The 15404-nt window shown below is 34.4% G+C and overlaps 1 protein-coding gene and 1 pseudogene across 1 annotated transcript; both read right to left on the bottom strand.

The window, feature by feature from the left end:
• Positions 1-211: 211 nt before the first annotated feature.
• Positions 212-1583, bottom strand: LOC116122293 (oligopeptide transporter 1-like). Its single transcript, XM_031408160.1, has 3 exons — positions 1356-1583; positions 1080-1262; positions 212-996 (listed from the first exon to the last, which is right to left on the bottom strand). Exons 1-3 carry the CDS (start codon positions 1581-1583, stop codon positions 376-378), a joined length of 1032 nt encoding a protein of 343 aa, XP_031264020.1. The 3' UTR covers positions 212-375.
• A 10732-nt stretch (positions 1584-12315) lies between these two features.
• LOC116122292 lies at positions 12316-13472 on the bottom strand (annotated as a pseudogene).
• Between the last annotated feature and the right edge of the window lie 1932 nt (positions 13473-15404).

The following is a 15404-nucleotide window of genomic DNA, read 5'->3' as shown; positions in this document are numbered from 1 at the left end:
AGGTTAGACCGCGTTTGCCACCGTAATATAGATTTGGATATTGAAGTGGTAGTTTAAAAGTCTGTGAGTAGGAAATTGTCATTAATCCATTATTTGGGTAGGAAAAAGTTGTTAACTCTTTTTAATAATCTTATCATGTGACTATAAAACATACTCAATATAACTCTATTATACATGCAATAGATGTTATTACTTATAAAAGTTTTTGATATTTGATCAAGCAAATCCATTTATTCAAATCACTCGGATTTTGGTTACCGTCCAAGACAACCTAAACTTATTGACAAATTACATGCGAATAATATGCACAATCTGTGTCATCCTTGGAGATTGAGAAGGAGAATTTCTCAAGCTTTCTCAGGCATTTAAGAAATGTCAAAGCACAGGGCAACCATGGACTTCAATTCCTGGAGCGATGGGGCACTTAGCCAGAGGGCAATGGTCAGTGTTATCCAAACCCCACCATTCTGGGCCAAAAATGTCATGTGATTGAAGGGTGAAATAGACCAACACACCCATGAAGGCAAGCCCGGCATCCAAAGCAGCTGATAAAATGTAATTATATCTAGCCCACCACATTTTATACCTTCTGAAAATGTAGTAGTTGAAGAAGATTCCAACAGCTCCCCAGCTAAGGTAATGCACAGCTTTAGCGAATGGCATGTAGAGTCTCCCTGCCAGGATGATCGGTGTGTGGATGTTCTTGATCCATTTCTTTTCTGGGTATTTTCGTGAGAGGAGCCACCCGGGAACTGGGGCGAGGAGGCCTATTAGGAAGAACCAGTTGAGTCCCGGGTAGACGCCTCGGTTCGTGAACATTCTGAGAGGTCCTACAACGCCCCAGATGAGTGAAGCATTGTAGAAAACATCATCTGCAGGACATGTCCAGGGACTCCCCTCTGGCAGCAAATTTGTGTCACAAATGTTGGGAATGGTTGTGAGAAGCCACCAGGATGTGCCAAAGTAGACAGTTGAAGCAACTATAGTTCCTACTAACTGAAAATACATATTGACAAAGGTAAAAGGACAGAAATTATAGCATTAAAAAAAAATCTGAAAACTTAGTGAATTACATTTACCTGTACAACGAACATGGATTTGGGAGGGATTTTCATATAGTGGCCTAATTTGAAATCTCCAATAAAACTGAGAGCTTGCGTCATCCTCATATAGCCGTAAGTCTTGAAAACTACATTGGCTATAGGCCTACCAGGATACATGTACCCAATGATTACCTCTGTAATCACATTTAGCCCTAGTTGCTGCAGATTAATTACACAATTTTCATTGAGAAATATTAGCTTCTGAGTTGTTGTGTCAAATAAGCGTAAAATTAGATAAATTATGGAAAATACCATGTTTGTGGTTGCCTGAATCACCCCAACAGGTAATATGAAGAGGAATGGTATGAAACAGGCTAGTGTGAGTCCCCACCAGGGAAGCTGAAACTGTTTACCGAATCCTTCACAAGCGAAGACTGAAAGCGCAATTCCTCTGACAATGATGTCAGTTTTATGAGTTTGAGAATACTTACTATGAGGAACAGAAGCGTCTTCAACATCGTGACGACTTGCCATTTCCATTTCTCCTTCTCTCCAAAGGCAATGGCAATCCTTCAAGGATTGCTGGGCTAGCCAAAAAACTCTCTAAATGTCTAGTATGTATATATTTTCACAGACTTCTCTGTGGCTATCTGGATACTTTATACTGGTTTCAAAAATAAAGAGAAGAATTTGTACAAAAACTTTGCTTTATCTAGATCAACATGTTCGATTATAGTTAGAGTTTTGATAACATTTTTAGATAATACTACAAGAACATTATTGAACAAAAAATCACTTGCAAAAGTTAATAGACTATTGACTGAAGCTTATTCAAAGTCTCCTAATAAAAATAAGTGTGCAAATTGTAATAAAAACAAGTTGGAAATTTTAATAAAACTTCCAAAAGAAAATAAGTGTGGAAATTGTAATAAGAGGAGGTCAAGTCGTGTTAATTGATTCTATGAAACTAATGAGCCAACAATTCTCCATTGTTTCTTTCATATATATCTTATTAATAAGTGTGAAAATTGTAATAAAACTTTCAAAAGAAAATAAATTTTGGTTACTGTGAGATGGATAGATCACTAAGAGATCAAGCCGTGTTATATGGTTGTATTAAATTGTAATTGATAAATCATTTGTTTACACAAAATTTTATTTTTAATAGTTATTTTTAATGCTAAACTGTGATTGATAAATCATTTATTTACGCAAAATTTAATTTTTAATAGTTACAATAGTTACTTTTAATGGTAAACTATGATTAATAAATCATTTATTTACACAAAATGAATCGAATAAAGTGGAGATGTATTGATATGATGTGATCTAAGAACAAAATAATAAGCTAGCTACATTAATATAACTCTTGAATTTGTGAAAAATTATGTTATCACTTATGACAAATATAAAAAGAGAAATCACTACATATTTTTACAATAAAAGTTTGGATTTTCTTTCATAAAAGTGGTACACTAATTTAGACTATAAATTGAAGAGATAAAATATAATTTTAATTGATACAACTTAGATCCTATTAAATTGAAGAGATAAAAGCTTGAGCTTTTATGTGGGAAGGCAATTTAACATGGTATCAAAGCCAAAAGTCTCACGTTCGAATCCCCACATACAAACTGGATAAAGAAAATAAAAAAAAATAAAAAATCCAAGTTTGTTGTGAGGGGCCTATTGGTCTTAATATATGTTGAATCCTCACTTACAAGTTTAAGCTTTTAAGTGAGATTATAAATTAACAGTATCAAACCTCGTGCAAGTTGAGAGCTTGGATTTTTTCTACAACTTCAATAGTTAATGACCATGAAGATAGTAACTTCATTGACATAGGCATCTTTTATATTAGTTTTACCATGATTTACATAATTATGTTAGTTTTTTTGTAGTCCTCTATATAAATCCTCACTTGATAACTTCCTCCTATTATTTTATTATAGGGGATTCTACTGTGATCTTTGGCTGACATAAATCAGCTAGCCCATACTGTATAAAATATTTTCTTTATATAAAAGGATTATCTCATGAAAGGTGGGGAAGTTTTTTGTTCATCTGTTTTTGGGTGGATGGCATGAAACCAAAATTAAACTTGTATGGGTTAATGTAAATCAAGGTTCAACCAAGAAGATATTGTCAGCTTTGAGTCCAAGCTTACAGGATTTGCTTTGAGTTTCACACAAACATCTTTACTCAAAACGCGTCTACTAATTCCTGAAATTTTGCTAGCAATGTGACAAATCCCCCAACTCTTAGATTTCGCTCCCTTGTGAGTTGTGAAGTATCACAGATGTCCCTAATACTAGGATATAGCATTATACTGGTGGATCCGGATAATTATGATAAAGGTTATTTGTCGAAAAACAATTTTCAGCAATACTAATTTACAAAGACAAAAACAAAGAGGACATACAAAGACAATTTCACCCTTCATCTTCTGATTTCTCTCTCTCTCTCTTCCCTTTTTTTCGTTTTTTCTTTGTTTTTCCTTCTTGTTGATGTCACTTTGTAACCCTCTTGTATTTGTCTTTGTAAGGTAGACATTTTTCAAAATTTTATACTTTTAAAAGTTGGTCATCTTTGGAGTGAAAGGAGATAATGAAAGAGTTGAGAAACGTTTAAATCTGAAAAGCCGCAATTTAGACGTTCAATTACGTTCTTTGACTGAAATGGTACCCACAGGTTTTGGTACACAGTGTGTGGAATATTTGCAGCACGGTGGTGTGCGGCTGGGTAGCTTAGGTTCTGTTAGATTCTTTTAATCAGAGTTACATAGATTGATTGTTTAGCTTCTTGTATTTGACCTCATCCTTAGTCTTGTGGCTAGATCAGGGTATGTGATTGTTCATTAAGGTAAGGGGCAAAAGCTTGAAGACAAAAAGAATACAGCCGCATAAGCGGCTGCAGGTGTGGCCTCATTGCCCACCTCAGACAGCCGAAAAAAAGAGAAAAATAATAACCATTATACATAGGAAGTATCACGGCCGGGATAATCTTGTTGAAGATCTCACATCGACTAAACACGCTTAAACCAACTGTTAAAAAGAAAATAATCATTCCATTCAATAAGGTTTGTTGGGTAAGGAATTAGCTACCAACGGTGGATTGTCAAACTACCTCATACGTATGCATGACCTCGTATGGGCTTGCATGAAAGAGAGTGTTGGAGATCTACTAAGTCTTAACCGTAGGGTGAGGGTGGAAACCATAGAAAAATCTTCCTTACATCATATGTAGCAGTTGCAAAAGTCTACTATGCAACTGAAAAATCTATTGTATATCGGACTACCATATTTTAATTCATTTTAGATAGTGAAAAAGTCTATTGATACAAGTCATCAACGTATCACGTTATTTGTGTTATGTCAATAAAACTCCAAATCTTAACCATCAATGTGAATGGTAGCTTTGAAAATGGTTTCAACATGACAGTTGTATAGAGAACATAGCATATGCAGGATTTATGATAGGTGATGGGTACTTTTATATTAAATATTAAAAGTAAGAGTAAACCACTTTTTCCCAAGGTTTGCCTTAATGACACTTTTCATCCAAAAAATTTTAAAATACCATTTTTACCCAAAGTTAATATTCGTTACTACCCAAAGTCGATTTTGGCAATAAAATTCTCTCCGTAACCACCATTTGAATCTTCGGTCTCTTTTCTACAAAAATTCTCTAACCTTACACTGATTTCTCATTGATTACTGGTTATAAAGTTAGGTTTCTATTCTTAGGATTTTCTATTGCGAATATTCAGGTTACCACATTCGATCCATCGGTCTCACTACAAAAACCCTCTTACCTTAGCTCCTAGTAACTTGCCCAAAGCTGGCTGAGAAAGTGAAGTATATTTGAGTATTAATGAAATATAAACTTTGAGTGAGAAAGTGATATTTTAAAACTTTTGGGTAGGGAAAGTGTCATTAATTAGGCAAACTGAGGTGGGAAAAAGTCGTTTACTCTTGAAAAGTAATCGGTCTTGATATCTCAATATTTAATTTCAAAGGATTTGATTTATCAAGTGAAAGTGGACTTAGTTACTTCTAAGTACTAAAAGAGCTCTCTCATGGCCTAGAATGTGTAGGGGTTGAGATAAGGATGCGCCAAAAGTCCAATTGTACATCTTGATTTAACTCCTAATCTTGATTCTCTTAATTCCATTTTAAACGGCTATTTAGTTGAGATAATGTCGATCTTACGAGTGGTATCTATTTTCTATCATTAAAGATATCCAAAATCTTACCAGTTGTGTGCACTGATCTTTTATAAATGATGAAGACCATTAGCTAATAGATTAAATAGATATAATGCTATGTTAGGGAAGTTTAATAATGGTGAAAGGGAAGCAATCTAGGTGGGCCTTGGATGTTGAAACAAGAGGCTAGAACCATTTGTCACTTTCTTGAACATTGGTTGTCTGTCACTTGCCTTAGATTCCATGACACTGCCTGATCCAAAGGCCTCGAATAATTCTCAAAACTAGTCACGGTCCATTTTGGCAGGTGTCACAGACTCACAGGTCCGTAATATGTTGATGTAACTCATTTTTATTATTTATTTTTTAATGGAGTAAACCATCTTTTTCCCACCTAAATAATGGTTTAATGACATTTTTCATTTACAGAATTTAAAATACCACTTTATTATCCGATTTATATTTTTTCTGATTTCAATTCGTGCAATACACACTGACCTCAAACCCTACTCTCGTCGACCCGGCTAATTATCGACAATCAAGCAATTAGAGTTTGTGCAACCACCCACTTCAAATCAAATTCCGATCGATCCCAACCAGTAAATCTAATCTTCTACCATTGAAAGATTCATCAACCTCTCCTCTTAAAAAACCCCAATAGGTTAGACCGCGTTTGCCACCGTAATAAGATTTGGATATTGAAGTGGTAGTTTAAAAGTCTGTGAGTAGGAAATTGTCTAATCATTATTTGGGTAGGAAAAAGTTGTTAACTCTTTTTAATAATCTTATCATGTGACTATAAACATACTCAATATAACTCTATTATACATGCAATAGATGTTAATTATAAAGTTTTGATATTTGATCAAGCAAATCCATTTATCAAACACTTGGATTTTGGTTACCGTCCAAGACAACCTAAACTATTGACAAATTACATGCGAATAATATGCACAATCTGTGTCATCCTTGGAGATTGAGAAGGAGAATTTCTCAAGCTTTCTCAGGCATTTAAGAAATGTCAAAGCACAGGGCAACCATGGACTTCAATTCCTGGAGCGATGGGGACTTAGCCAGAGGGCAATGGTCAGTGTATCCAAACCCCACCATTCTGGGCCAAAAATGTCATGTGATTGAAGGGTGAAATAGACCAAAACACACATGAAGGCAAGCCCGGCATCCAAAGCAGCGATAAAATGTAATTATATCGAGCCCTAACAAAAAAAAAAAAAAACCTCTTAATAACATGTTATTGTACAGTTATTATTTTTGGTATCTGTTGGAGAAAATTCAATGGCAGCTGAAAGTATTGCAACAAAATTATTTAAACCCACCTGAGTAGTTTGTACAAGCAACATGGCTGCTACTGCATTCAGAGGTCTGAGATACAGAGCCTTGACAATTGTAATTATGTTTACTGCATAAACACCATTCGATCCACAGCTGGCAAAAATTGTGATCAACACATGTTCTTTGATATTGAAGGGCCCTGGATTCAATGAAAAGGACCACGGTGTGAATGGAACTCGAATTGGTTTTGTTGGAAGCGTTGCAGCCATTAGTTTTCCTGCTGGGAGCACAAGAATTTGCGCTGAAACTGGGCCAACATTTAGAATATTCTGGCGATATTGAAAGAATTGGTTCACAAAGGCAAGCAAGGCACATGATATTATCCCCAAAACCCATGTTCGAAAGGTTAACGCTGGCATCGAAGGATCATCAGTGATAGGAACCGTAAGCCTCACTTCCTCAATTGGGTTGTCATTAAAGTTCTCATCTTTCTCATCTCCTGCATCAACAAATTGACAATAACATGACTTGCTAAATGTAATTACAACATTGTGCAACAAACTGCCTGCTTTCACACTTCTAAAGAGTGACTAAAACGTAGGCCAAAGTCTGCAAAATACATTTCTTATATATATATATATGCAGCATTCATCAAAATCATGCATGAAAGTCCAGTTTTGAGGGAGAGTGAAAAAAAAATTTACCATCTACATAAATATCAGTTTGTCGTTTCTTCTCAGTCTCAAGTGACTTGTCATCAGGGACTCCATTTTCAACAAAGCTTCCCATCTCTCCCCTTCTCTTCGGGGACAAAGATGGCAATGCTTATTAGATTTACAAATGCCTGTAGGGATACACATTTATAGATGCAAGTACTTGTCTTCACTATAGTTTCTTGTTTTAAAGCTATTATATCGTTTTCTAAGTTAGTACGCCAAACATTAACTTCATTCATTAAATATTCATCCTATATTTCTTGATGTAGTTGGCAAAGAGTAAAATATTTTCAATTATATATTTCAAGTTGTAAGCCACTGAAAGAAGTTTCATATATTAGCTGGAAACATTTCCACAAAAAATCCCTTTCCATGCATTTATTTCTAAAGATTCGTGATGGAAAAATCTTGTTTTCATGCATTTATTTCTAGCAATAATGCTGATCTTATCACATTTTCATTTTCTGCATTCAAACTTGCAATTTTTTTGTCTTTCTCTTATGAGGGGCAGTTAAAAAAAGCCCCAAGAAATCTTAGATATATCAACTGAACCCCACCACACTTCTATCTAAATGCCATGGGGACAATTGTCCCCACTCACATGATAAAGGGTAGGATAGGACCATTCTATTCTATCTAGGAAGCCTTTTCACATATGTAATGCCTGCCTAATATGTTAGTCCTCTTCTGAAACTTGCAGAGCTTTGAATATATCCCTTGTTTAAAATAATTGAGATTTTCGATATATTATCTATAAGTCTTTTTGTAAGAGCAAACCACAGAGCTGACTGTTCGGCTAACCTTTTCGTAAATAATATATTTTATGTTTTAGTTTGAATTTTTGGTTATTATTATTATACTTCGGAAATACACATGAATATATAGACGGGATGAAATCCTTTCCCCTTGGGGAATAGCAAATACCAGATGGCCGGCATATTAGCCAGTGTAGATTCTGGTTGCTGTTGACTGTTTGTTCTTTATAGCATTGTCTTCTCTGGAAATCTGATCTGTCCGGAAAGAATGGAGTTAAAAACTTAAAAAAAAAAAAAAAAATAATAATAATAATCAAAGAAAATGGTGAGAAAGATGTGAAATCCTTGTCTTTAGAAAACTGTTGGTGAAGTTTACAAGTTTGATAAGATGTTTTACTTGTCTCATTTCTTGTTGCAAAAGATGGTTCCAATGTGAATAAGCTGAAGAAAACAGAAAGTTTTAATTAATTTTTTTTTTTTTTTTTTATAGTTTTCTGAATGCAGGGATGGCGTACCATTGAATTTGATTTGTAATGATAGTGTTCTTGATTAAGAGATGTTTAACTGGTGTTTAATCTCTTAATCGCGTGACGGGCACGTTGATTTCGATGAATTTGTACTAACTAAGATGGTGATTAATTATGTTAATAAACAATTGTAGGCCTTGAATATGAGTTTGTGTGACTGAATTATCAAGATAGATATAATAATTAATATCCTGAATTATATTATTTCCCACTATGTTGACTGATAAGCTGGTCCATCTCAATCCTTTCTTGTTCTCTTGTTCACAATCCTGCAAGTTGCCATGTTACAGACTGTAGAAATATGGAGCCTTTTATGGTGAGAAGCCAGTTTTCATGCTTGAAATCTGCCATAATGTATAAATTTTTATAGAAATGAGATGACAGTTTCTCAAAATTTTGTCAGAAATTTTGTATTCTACTGTGATCTTTGGCTGACATAAATCAGCTAGCCCATACTGTATAAAATATTTTCTTTATATAAAAGGATTATCTCATGAAAGGTGGGGAAGTTTTTGTTCATCTGTTTTTGGGTGGATGGCATGAAACCAAAAATTAAACTTGTATGGGTTAATGTTAAATCAAGGTTCAACCAAGAAGATATTGTCAGCTTTGAGTCCAAGCTTACACGGATTTGCTTTTGAGTTTCACACAAACATCTTTTACTCAAAACGCGTCTACTAATTCCTGAAATTTTGCTAGCAATGTGACAAATCCCCCAACTCTTAGATTTCGCTCCCTTGTGAGTTGTGAAGTCATTACAGATGTCCCTGATGCTAGGATATAGACAATATATACTTGGTTGGATCCGGATAATTATGATAAAGGTTATTTGTCGAAAAACAATTTTCAGCAATACTAATCTTACAAAGACAAAAACAAAGAGGACATACAAAGACAATTTTCACCCTTCATCTTCATGATTTCTCTCTCTCTCTCTCTCCCTCTTTTTTCGTTTTTTCTTTGTTTTTTCCTTCCTGTTGATGTCACTTTGTAACCCTCTTTGTATTGTCTTTGTAAGGATAGCATTTTTCAACAATTTTATACTTTTAAAAGTCTTGGTCATCTTTGGAGTGAAAGGAGATAATGAAAGAGTTGAGAAACGTTTTAAATCTGAAAAGCCCGCAATTTTAGACGTTCAAATTACTGTTCTTTGACTGAAATGGTACCCACAGGTTTTGGTACCACAGTGTGTGGAATATTTGCAGCACGGGTGGTGTCTGAGGCTGGGTAGCTTTAGGTTCTGTTTGATTCTTTTAATCAGAGTTACATAGATTGATTGCTTTTAGCTTCTTGTATTTGACCTCATCCTTAGTCTTGTGGCTAGATCAGGAGTATGTGATTGTTCATTAAGGTAAGGGGCAAAAGCTTGAAGACAAAAAAGAATACAGCCGCATAAGCGGCTGCAGGTGTGGCCTCATTGCCCACCTCAGACAGCCGAAAAAAGAGAAAAATAATAATCCCATTATACATAGGAAGTATCACGGCCGGGATAATCTTGTTGAAGATCTCACATCGACTAAACACGCTTAAACCAACTTGTTTATAAAAGAAAATAATCATTCCATTCAATAAGGTCTTGTTGGGTAAGGAATTAGCTACCAACGGTGGATTGTCAAACTATCTCTAATCGTATGCATGACCCTCGTATGGGCTTGACCATGAAAGAGAGTGTTGGAGATCTACATAAGTCTTTAACCGTGAGGGTGAGGGTTGGAAACCATAGAAAAATCTTCCTTACATCATATGTAGCAGGTTGCAAAAGCCTACTATGCAACTGAAAAATCTATTGTATATCGGACGTACCATATTTTAATTCATTTTAGATAGTGAAAGGTCTATTGTATATCAAGTCATCAACCGTATCACGTTATTTGTGTTATGTCAATAAAACTCCAAATCTTAACCATCAATGTGAATGGTAGCTTTGAAAATGGTTTTCAACATGACAGTTGTATAGAGAACATAGCATATGCAGGATTTATGATAGGTGATGGGTACTTTTATATTAAATATTAAAAGTAAGAGTAAACCACTTTTTCCCACCCAAGGTTTGCCTTAATGACACTTTTCATCCAAAAAATTTTAAAATACCATTTTTCACCCAAAGTTAATATTCCGTTACTACCCAAAGTCGATTTTGGCAATAAAAATTCTCTCCGTAACCACCATTTGAATCTTCGGTCTCTTTTCTACAAAACTTCTCTAACCTTAACACCTGATTTCTCATTGATTACTGGTTATTATAAAGTTAGGGTTTCTTATTCTTAGCTGATTTTCTATTGCGAATATTCAATCGGTTACCACTATTCGATCCATCGGTCTCCACTCTACAAAAACCCTCTTACCTTAGCTCCTAGTAACTTGCCCAACGCTGGCTGAGAAAGTGAAGTATATTTTGAGTATTAATGAAATATAAACTTTGAGTGAGAAAGTGATATTTTAAAACTTTTTGGGTAGGGAAAGTGTCATTAATTAAGGCAAACCTGAGGTGGGAAAAAGTCGTTTACTCTTGAAAGTAATCGGTCTTAGATATCTCAATTATTTAATTTCAAAGGATTTGATTTATCAAGTGAAAGTGGACTTAGTTACTTCTAAGTACTAAAAGAAGCTCTCTCATGGCCTAGAATGTGTAGTGGTTGAGATAAGGATGCGCCAAAAGTCCAATTGTACATATTGATTTAACTCCTAATCTTGATTCTCTTAATTCCACTTTAAACATGTCTATTTAGTTGAGATAATGTCGATCTTACGAGTTGGTATCTATTTTCTATCGTTAAAGATATCCAAAATCTTACCAGTTGTGTGCACTGATCTTTTATAAATGATGAAGACCATTAGCTAATAGATTATTAATAGATATCTAATGCTACTGTTAGGCAAGTTTAATAATGGTGAAAGGGAAGCAATCTAGGTGGGCTTGGATGTTGAAACAAGAGGCTAGAACCATTTGTCACTTTCTTGAACATTGGTTGTCTGTCACTTGCCTTAGATTCCATGACACTGCCTGATCCAAAGGCCTCGAATAATTCTCAAAACTAGTCATCGGTCCATTTTGGCAGGTGTCACAGACTCACAGGTCCGTAATATGTTGATGTAACTCATTTTTATTATTTATTTTTTAATGGAGTAAAACCATCTTTTTCCCACCTAAATAATGGTTTAATGACATTTTTCCATTTACAGAATTTAAAATACCACTTTATTATCCCGATTTATATTTTTTCTGATTTCAATTCGTGCAATACACACTGACCTCAAACCCTATCTCGTCGACCCGGCTAATTATCGACAATCAAGCAATTAGAGTTTGTGCAACCACCCACTTCCAAATCAAATTCCGATCGATCCCAACCAGTAAAATCTAATCTTCTACCATTGAAAGATTCATCAACCTTCCTCTTAAAAAACCCCAATAGGTTAGACCGCGTTTGCCACCGTATATAAGATTTGGATATTGAAGTGGTAGTTTAAAAGTCTGTGAGTAGGAAATTGTCTAACCATTATTTGGGTAGGAAAAAGTTGTTAACTCTTTTTAATAATCTTATCATGTGACTATAAACATACTCAATATAACTCTATATACATGCAATAGATGTATACATTATAAAGTTTTGATATTTGATCAAGCAAATCCATTTATCAAACACTTGGATTTTGGTTACCGTCCAAGACAACCTAAACTATTGACAAATTACATGCGAATAATATGCACAATCTGTGTCATCCTTGGAGATTGAGAGGAGAATTTCTCAAGCTTTCTCAGGCATTTAAGAAATGTCAAAGCACAGGGCAACCATGGACTTCAATCCTGGAGCGATGGGGACTTAGCCAGAGGGCAATGGTCAGTGTATCCAAACCCCACCATTCTGGGCCAAAAATGTCATGTGATTGAAGGGTGAAATAGACCAAAACACCATGAAGGCAAGCCCGGCATCCAAAGCAGCTGATAAAATGTAATTATATCTAGCCCACACATTTTATACCTTTTGAAAATGTAGTAGTTGAAGAAGATTCCAACAGCTCCCCAGCTAAGGTAATGCACAGCTTTAGCGAATGGCATGTAGAGTCTCCCTGCCAGGATGATCGGTGTGTGGATGGTCTTGATCCATTTTTTCTGGGTATTTCGTGAGAGGAGCCACCCGGGAACTGGGGCGAGGAGGCCTATTAGGAAGAACCAGTTGAGTCCGGGTAGACGCCTCGGTTCGTGAACATTTGGAGGTCCTACAACGCCCCAGATGAGTGAAGCATTGTAGAAAACATCATTGCAGGACATGTCCAGGGACTCCCTCTGGCAGCAAATTGTGTCACAATGTTGGGAATGGTTTGAGAAGCCACCAGGATGTGCCAAAGTAGACAGTTGAAGCAACTTAGTTCCTACTAACTGAAAATACATATGACAAAGGTAAAAGGACAGAAATTATAGCATTAAAAAAAAATCTGAAAACTTAGTGAATTACATTTACCTGTACAACGAACATGGATTTGGGAGGGATTTTCATATAGTGGCCTAATTTGAAATCTCCAATAAAACTGAGAGCTTGCGTCCACCTATATAGCCGTAAGTCTGAAAACTCATTGGCTATAGGCCTACCAGGATACATGTACCCAATGATTACCTCTGTAATCACATTTAGCCCTAGTTGCTGCAGATTAATACACAATTTCATTGAGAAATATTAGCTTCTGAGTTGTTGTGTCAAATAAGCGTAAAATTAGATAAATTATGGAAAATACCATGTTTGGGTTGCCTGAATCACCCCAACAGGATATGAAGAGAATGGTATGAAACAGGCTAGTGTGAGTCACCAGGGAAGCTGAAACTGTTTACCGAATCCTTCACAAGCGAAGACATGAAAGCGCAATTCCTCTGACAATGATGTCAGTTTTATGAGTTTGAGAATACTTACTATGAGGAACAGAAGCGTCTTCAACATCGTGACGACTTGCCATTTCCATTTCTCCTTCTCTCCAAAGGCAATGGCAATCCTTCAAGGATTGCTGGGTAGCCAAAAAACTCTTAAATGTCTAGTATGTATATATTTTCACAGACTTCTCTGTGGCTATCTGGTACTTATACTGGTTTCAAAAATAAAGAGAAGAATTTGTACAAAAACTTTGCTTTATCTAGATCAACATGTTCGATTATAGTTAGAGTTTTGATAACATTTTAGATAATACTACAAGAACATTGAAACAAAAATCACTTGCAAAAGTTAATAGACTATGACTGAAGTTATTCAAAGTCTCCATAAAAAAATAAGTGTGCAAATTGTAATAAAAACAAGTTGGAAATTTTATAAAACTTCCAAAAGAAAATAAGTGTGGAAATTGTAATAAGAGGAGGGGCAAGCGTGTTAATTGATCTATGAAACTAATGAGCCAACAATTCTCCATTGTTTTTTCATATATATTATTAATAAGTGTGAAAATTGTAATAAAACTTTCAAAAGAAAATAAATTTTGGTTACGTGAGATGGATAGATCACTAAGAGATCAAGCCGTGTTATAGGTTGTATTAAATTGTAATTGATAAATCATTTGTTTACACAAATTTTTTTTTAATAGTTATTTTAATGCTAAACTGTGATGATAAATCATTTATTTACGCAAAATTTAATTTTAATAGTTACAATAGTTACTTTAATGGTAAACTATGATTAATAATCATTTATTAACACAAATGAATCGAATAAAGGGAGGAGTATTGATATGATGTGTATCAAGAACAAAATAATAAGCTAGCTACATTAATTAACTCTTGAATTTGTGAAAAATTATGTTATACTTATGACAAATATAAAAAGAGAAATCACTACATATTTTTACAATAAAAGTTTGGATTTTCTTCATAAAAGTGGTACACAATTTAGAATAAATTGAAGAGATAAAATATAATTTTAATTGATACAACTTAGTCCTATTAAATTGAAGAATAAAGCTTGAGCTTTTATGTGGGAAGGCAATTTAACATGGTATCAAAGCCAAAGTCTCACGTTCGAATCCCCAAATACAAACTGGATAAAGAAAATAAAAAAAAAATAAAAAATCCAAGTTTGTTGTGAGGGGCCTATTGGGTCTAATATATGTGAAACCTCATACAAGTTTAAGCGTTTTAATGAGATTAAATTAACAGTATCAAACCTGTGCAAGTTGAGAGCTTGGATTTTTTCTACAACTTCAATAGTAATGACCATGAAGATAGTAACTTCATTGACATAGGCATCTTTTATATTAGTTTTACCATGATTTAACTAATTTAGTTAGTTTTTTGTAGTCCTCTTATAAATCCTCACTTGATAACTTCCTCCATATTTTATTATAGACTATTTCTTTGACAATTTTGTGATCAAAATATGTAGTTGTTTTATATGTACCTTAAATTTCTATTTTCTATTTATTAAAATCATTAGTAAGCAATTTCCAATTAAATTTTGATAAATTTCTCTAGTACTATATATATGTTACTTAGAACACACATATGAATATGGTATTTGAAATGATAAATTTACAAGAGATAGGATTAAATTAACGTGAATATTATTTACAAATAAAAGATCGTCATTGGAGTTTTTCAAACCATGTTTTTACTTTCATAAAATGAATATTGTGGATGAATTCAAATTAAGAGGAAAAGATTAATTTTGCAGAAGAAAGAAATGAAGAAATGTAGAAGTTTGAAGAAGTCTTATAACTGGAAAATGAGTGTAGTTAACTTTCAGTTATAAGAAGACGGAAATGTAGTTTCTCTTATTATTCCGTTAGTCACTTAAGTAGAACGAGAGCGTTTCATTCTACACAATTGAAATGAAACGTTCCACACTTTCAGATCAATAGGAAGGGTGTCCTTTCTTTAAGACATTAGTGTT

The sequence above is a fragment of the Pistacia vera genome, unplaced genomic scaffold, assembly GCF_008641045.1.
Source record: "Pistacia vera cultivar Batoury unplaced genomic scaffold, PisVer_v2 Contig133, whole genome shotgun sequence".
NCBI lineage: Eukaryota > Viridiplantae > Streptophyta > Magnoliopsida > Sapindales > Anacardiaceae > Pistacia > Pistacia vera.
The sequence above is the reverse complement of the archived record's forward strand: the minus strand, read 5'-3'. Positions and strand labels throughout refer to the sequence as shown.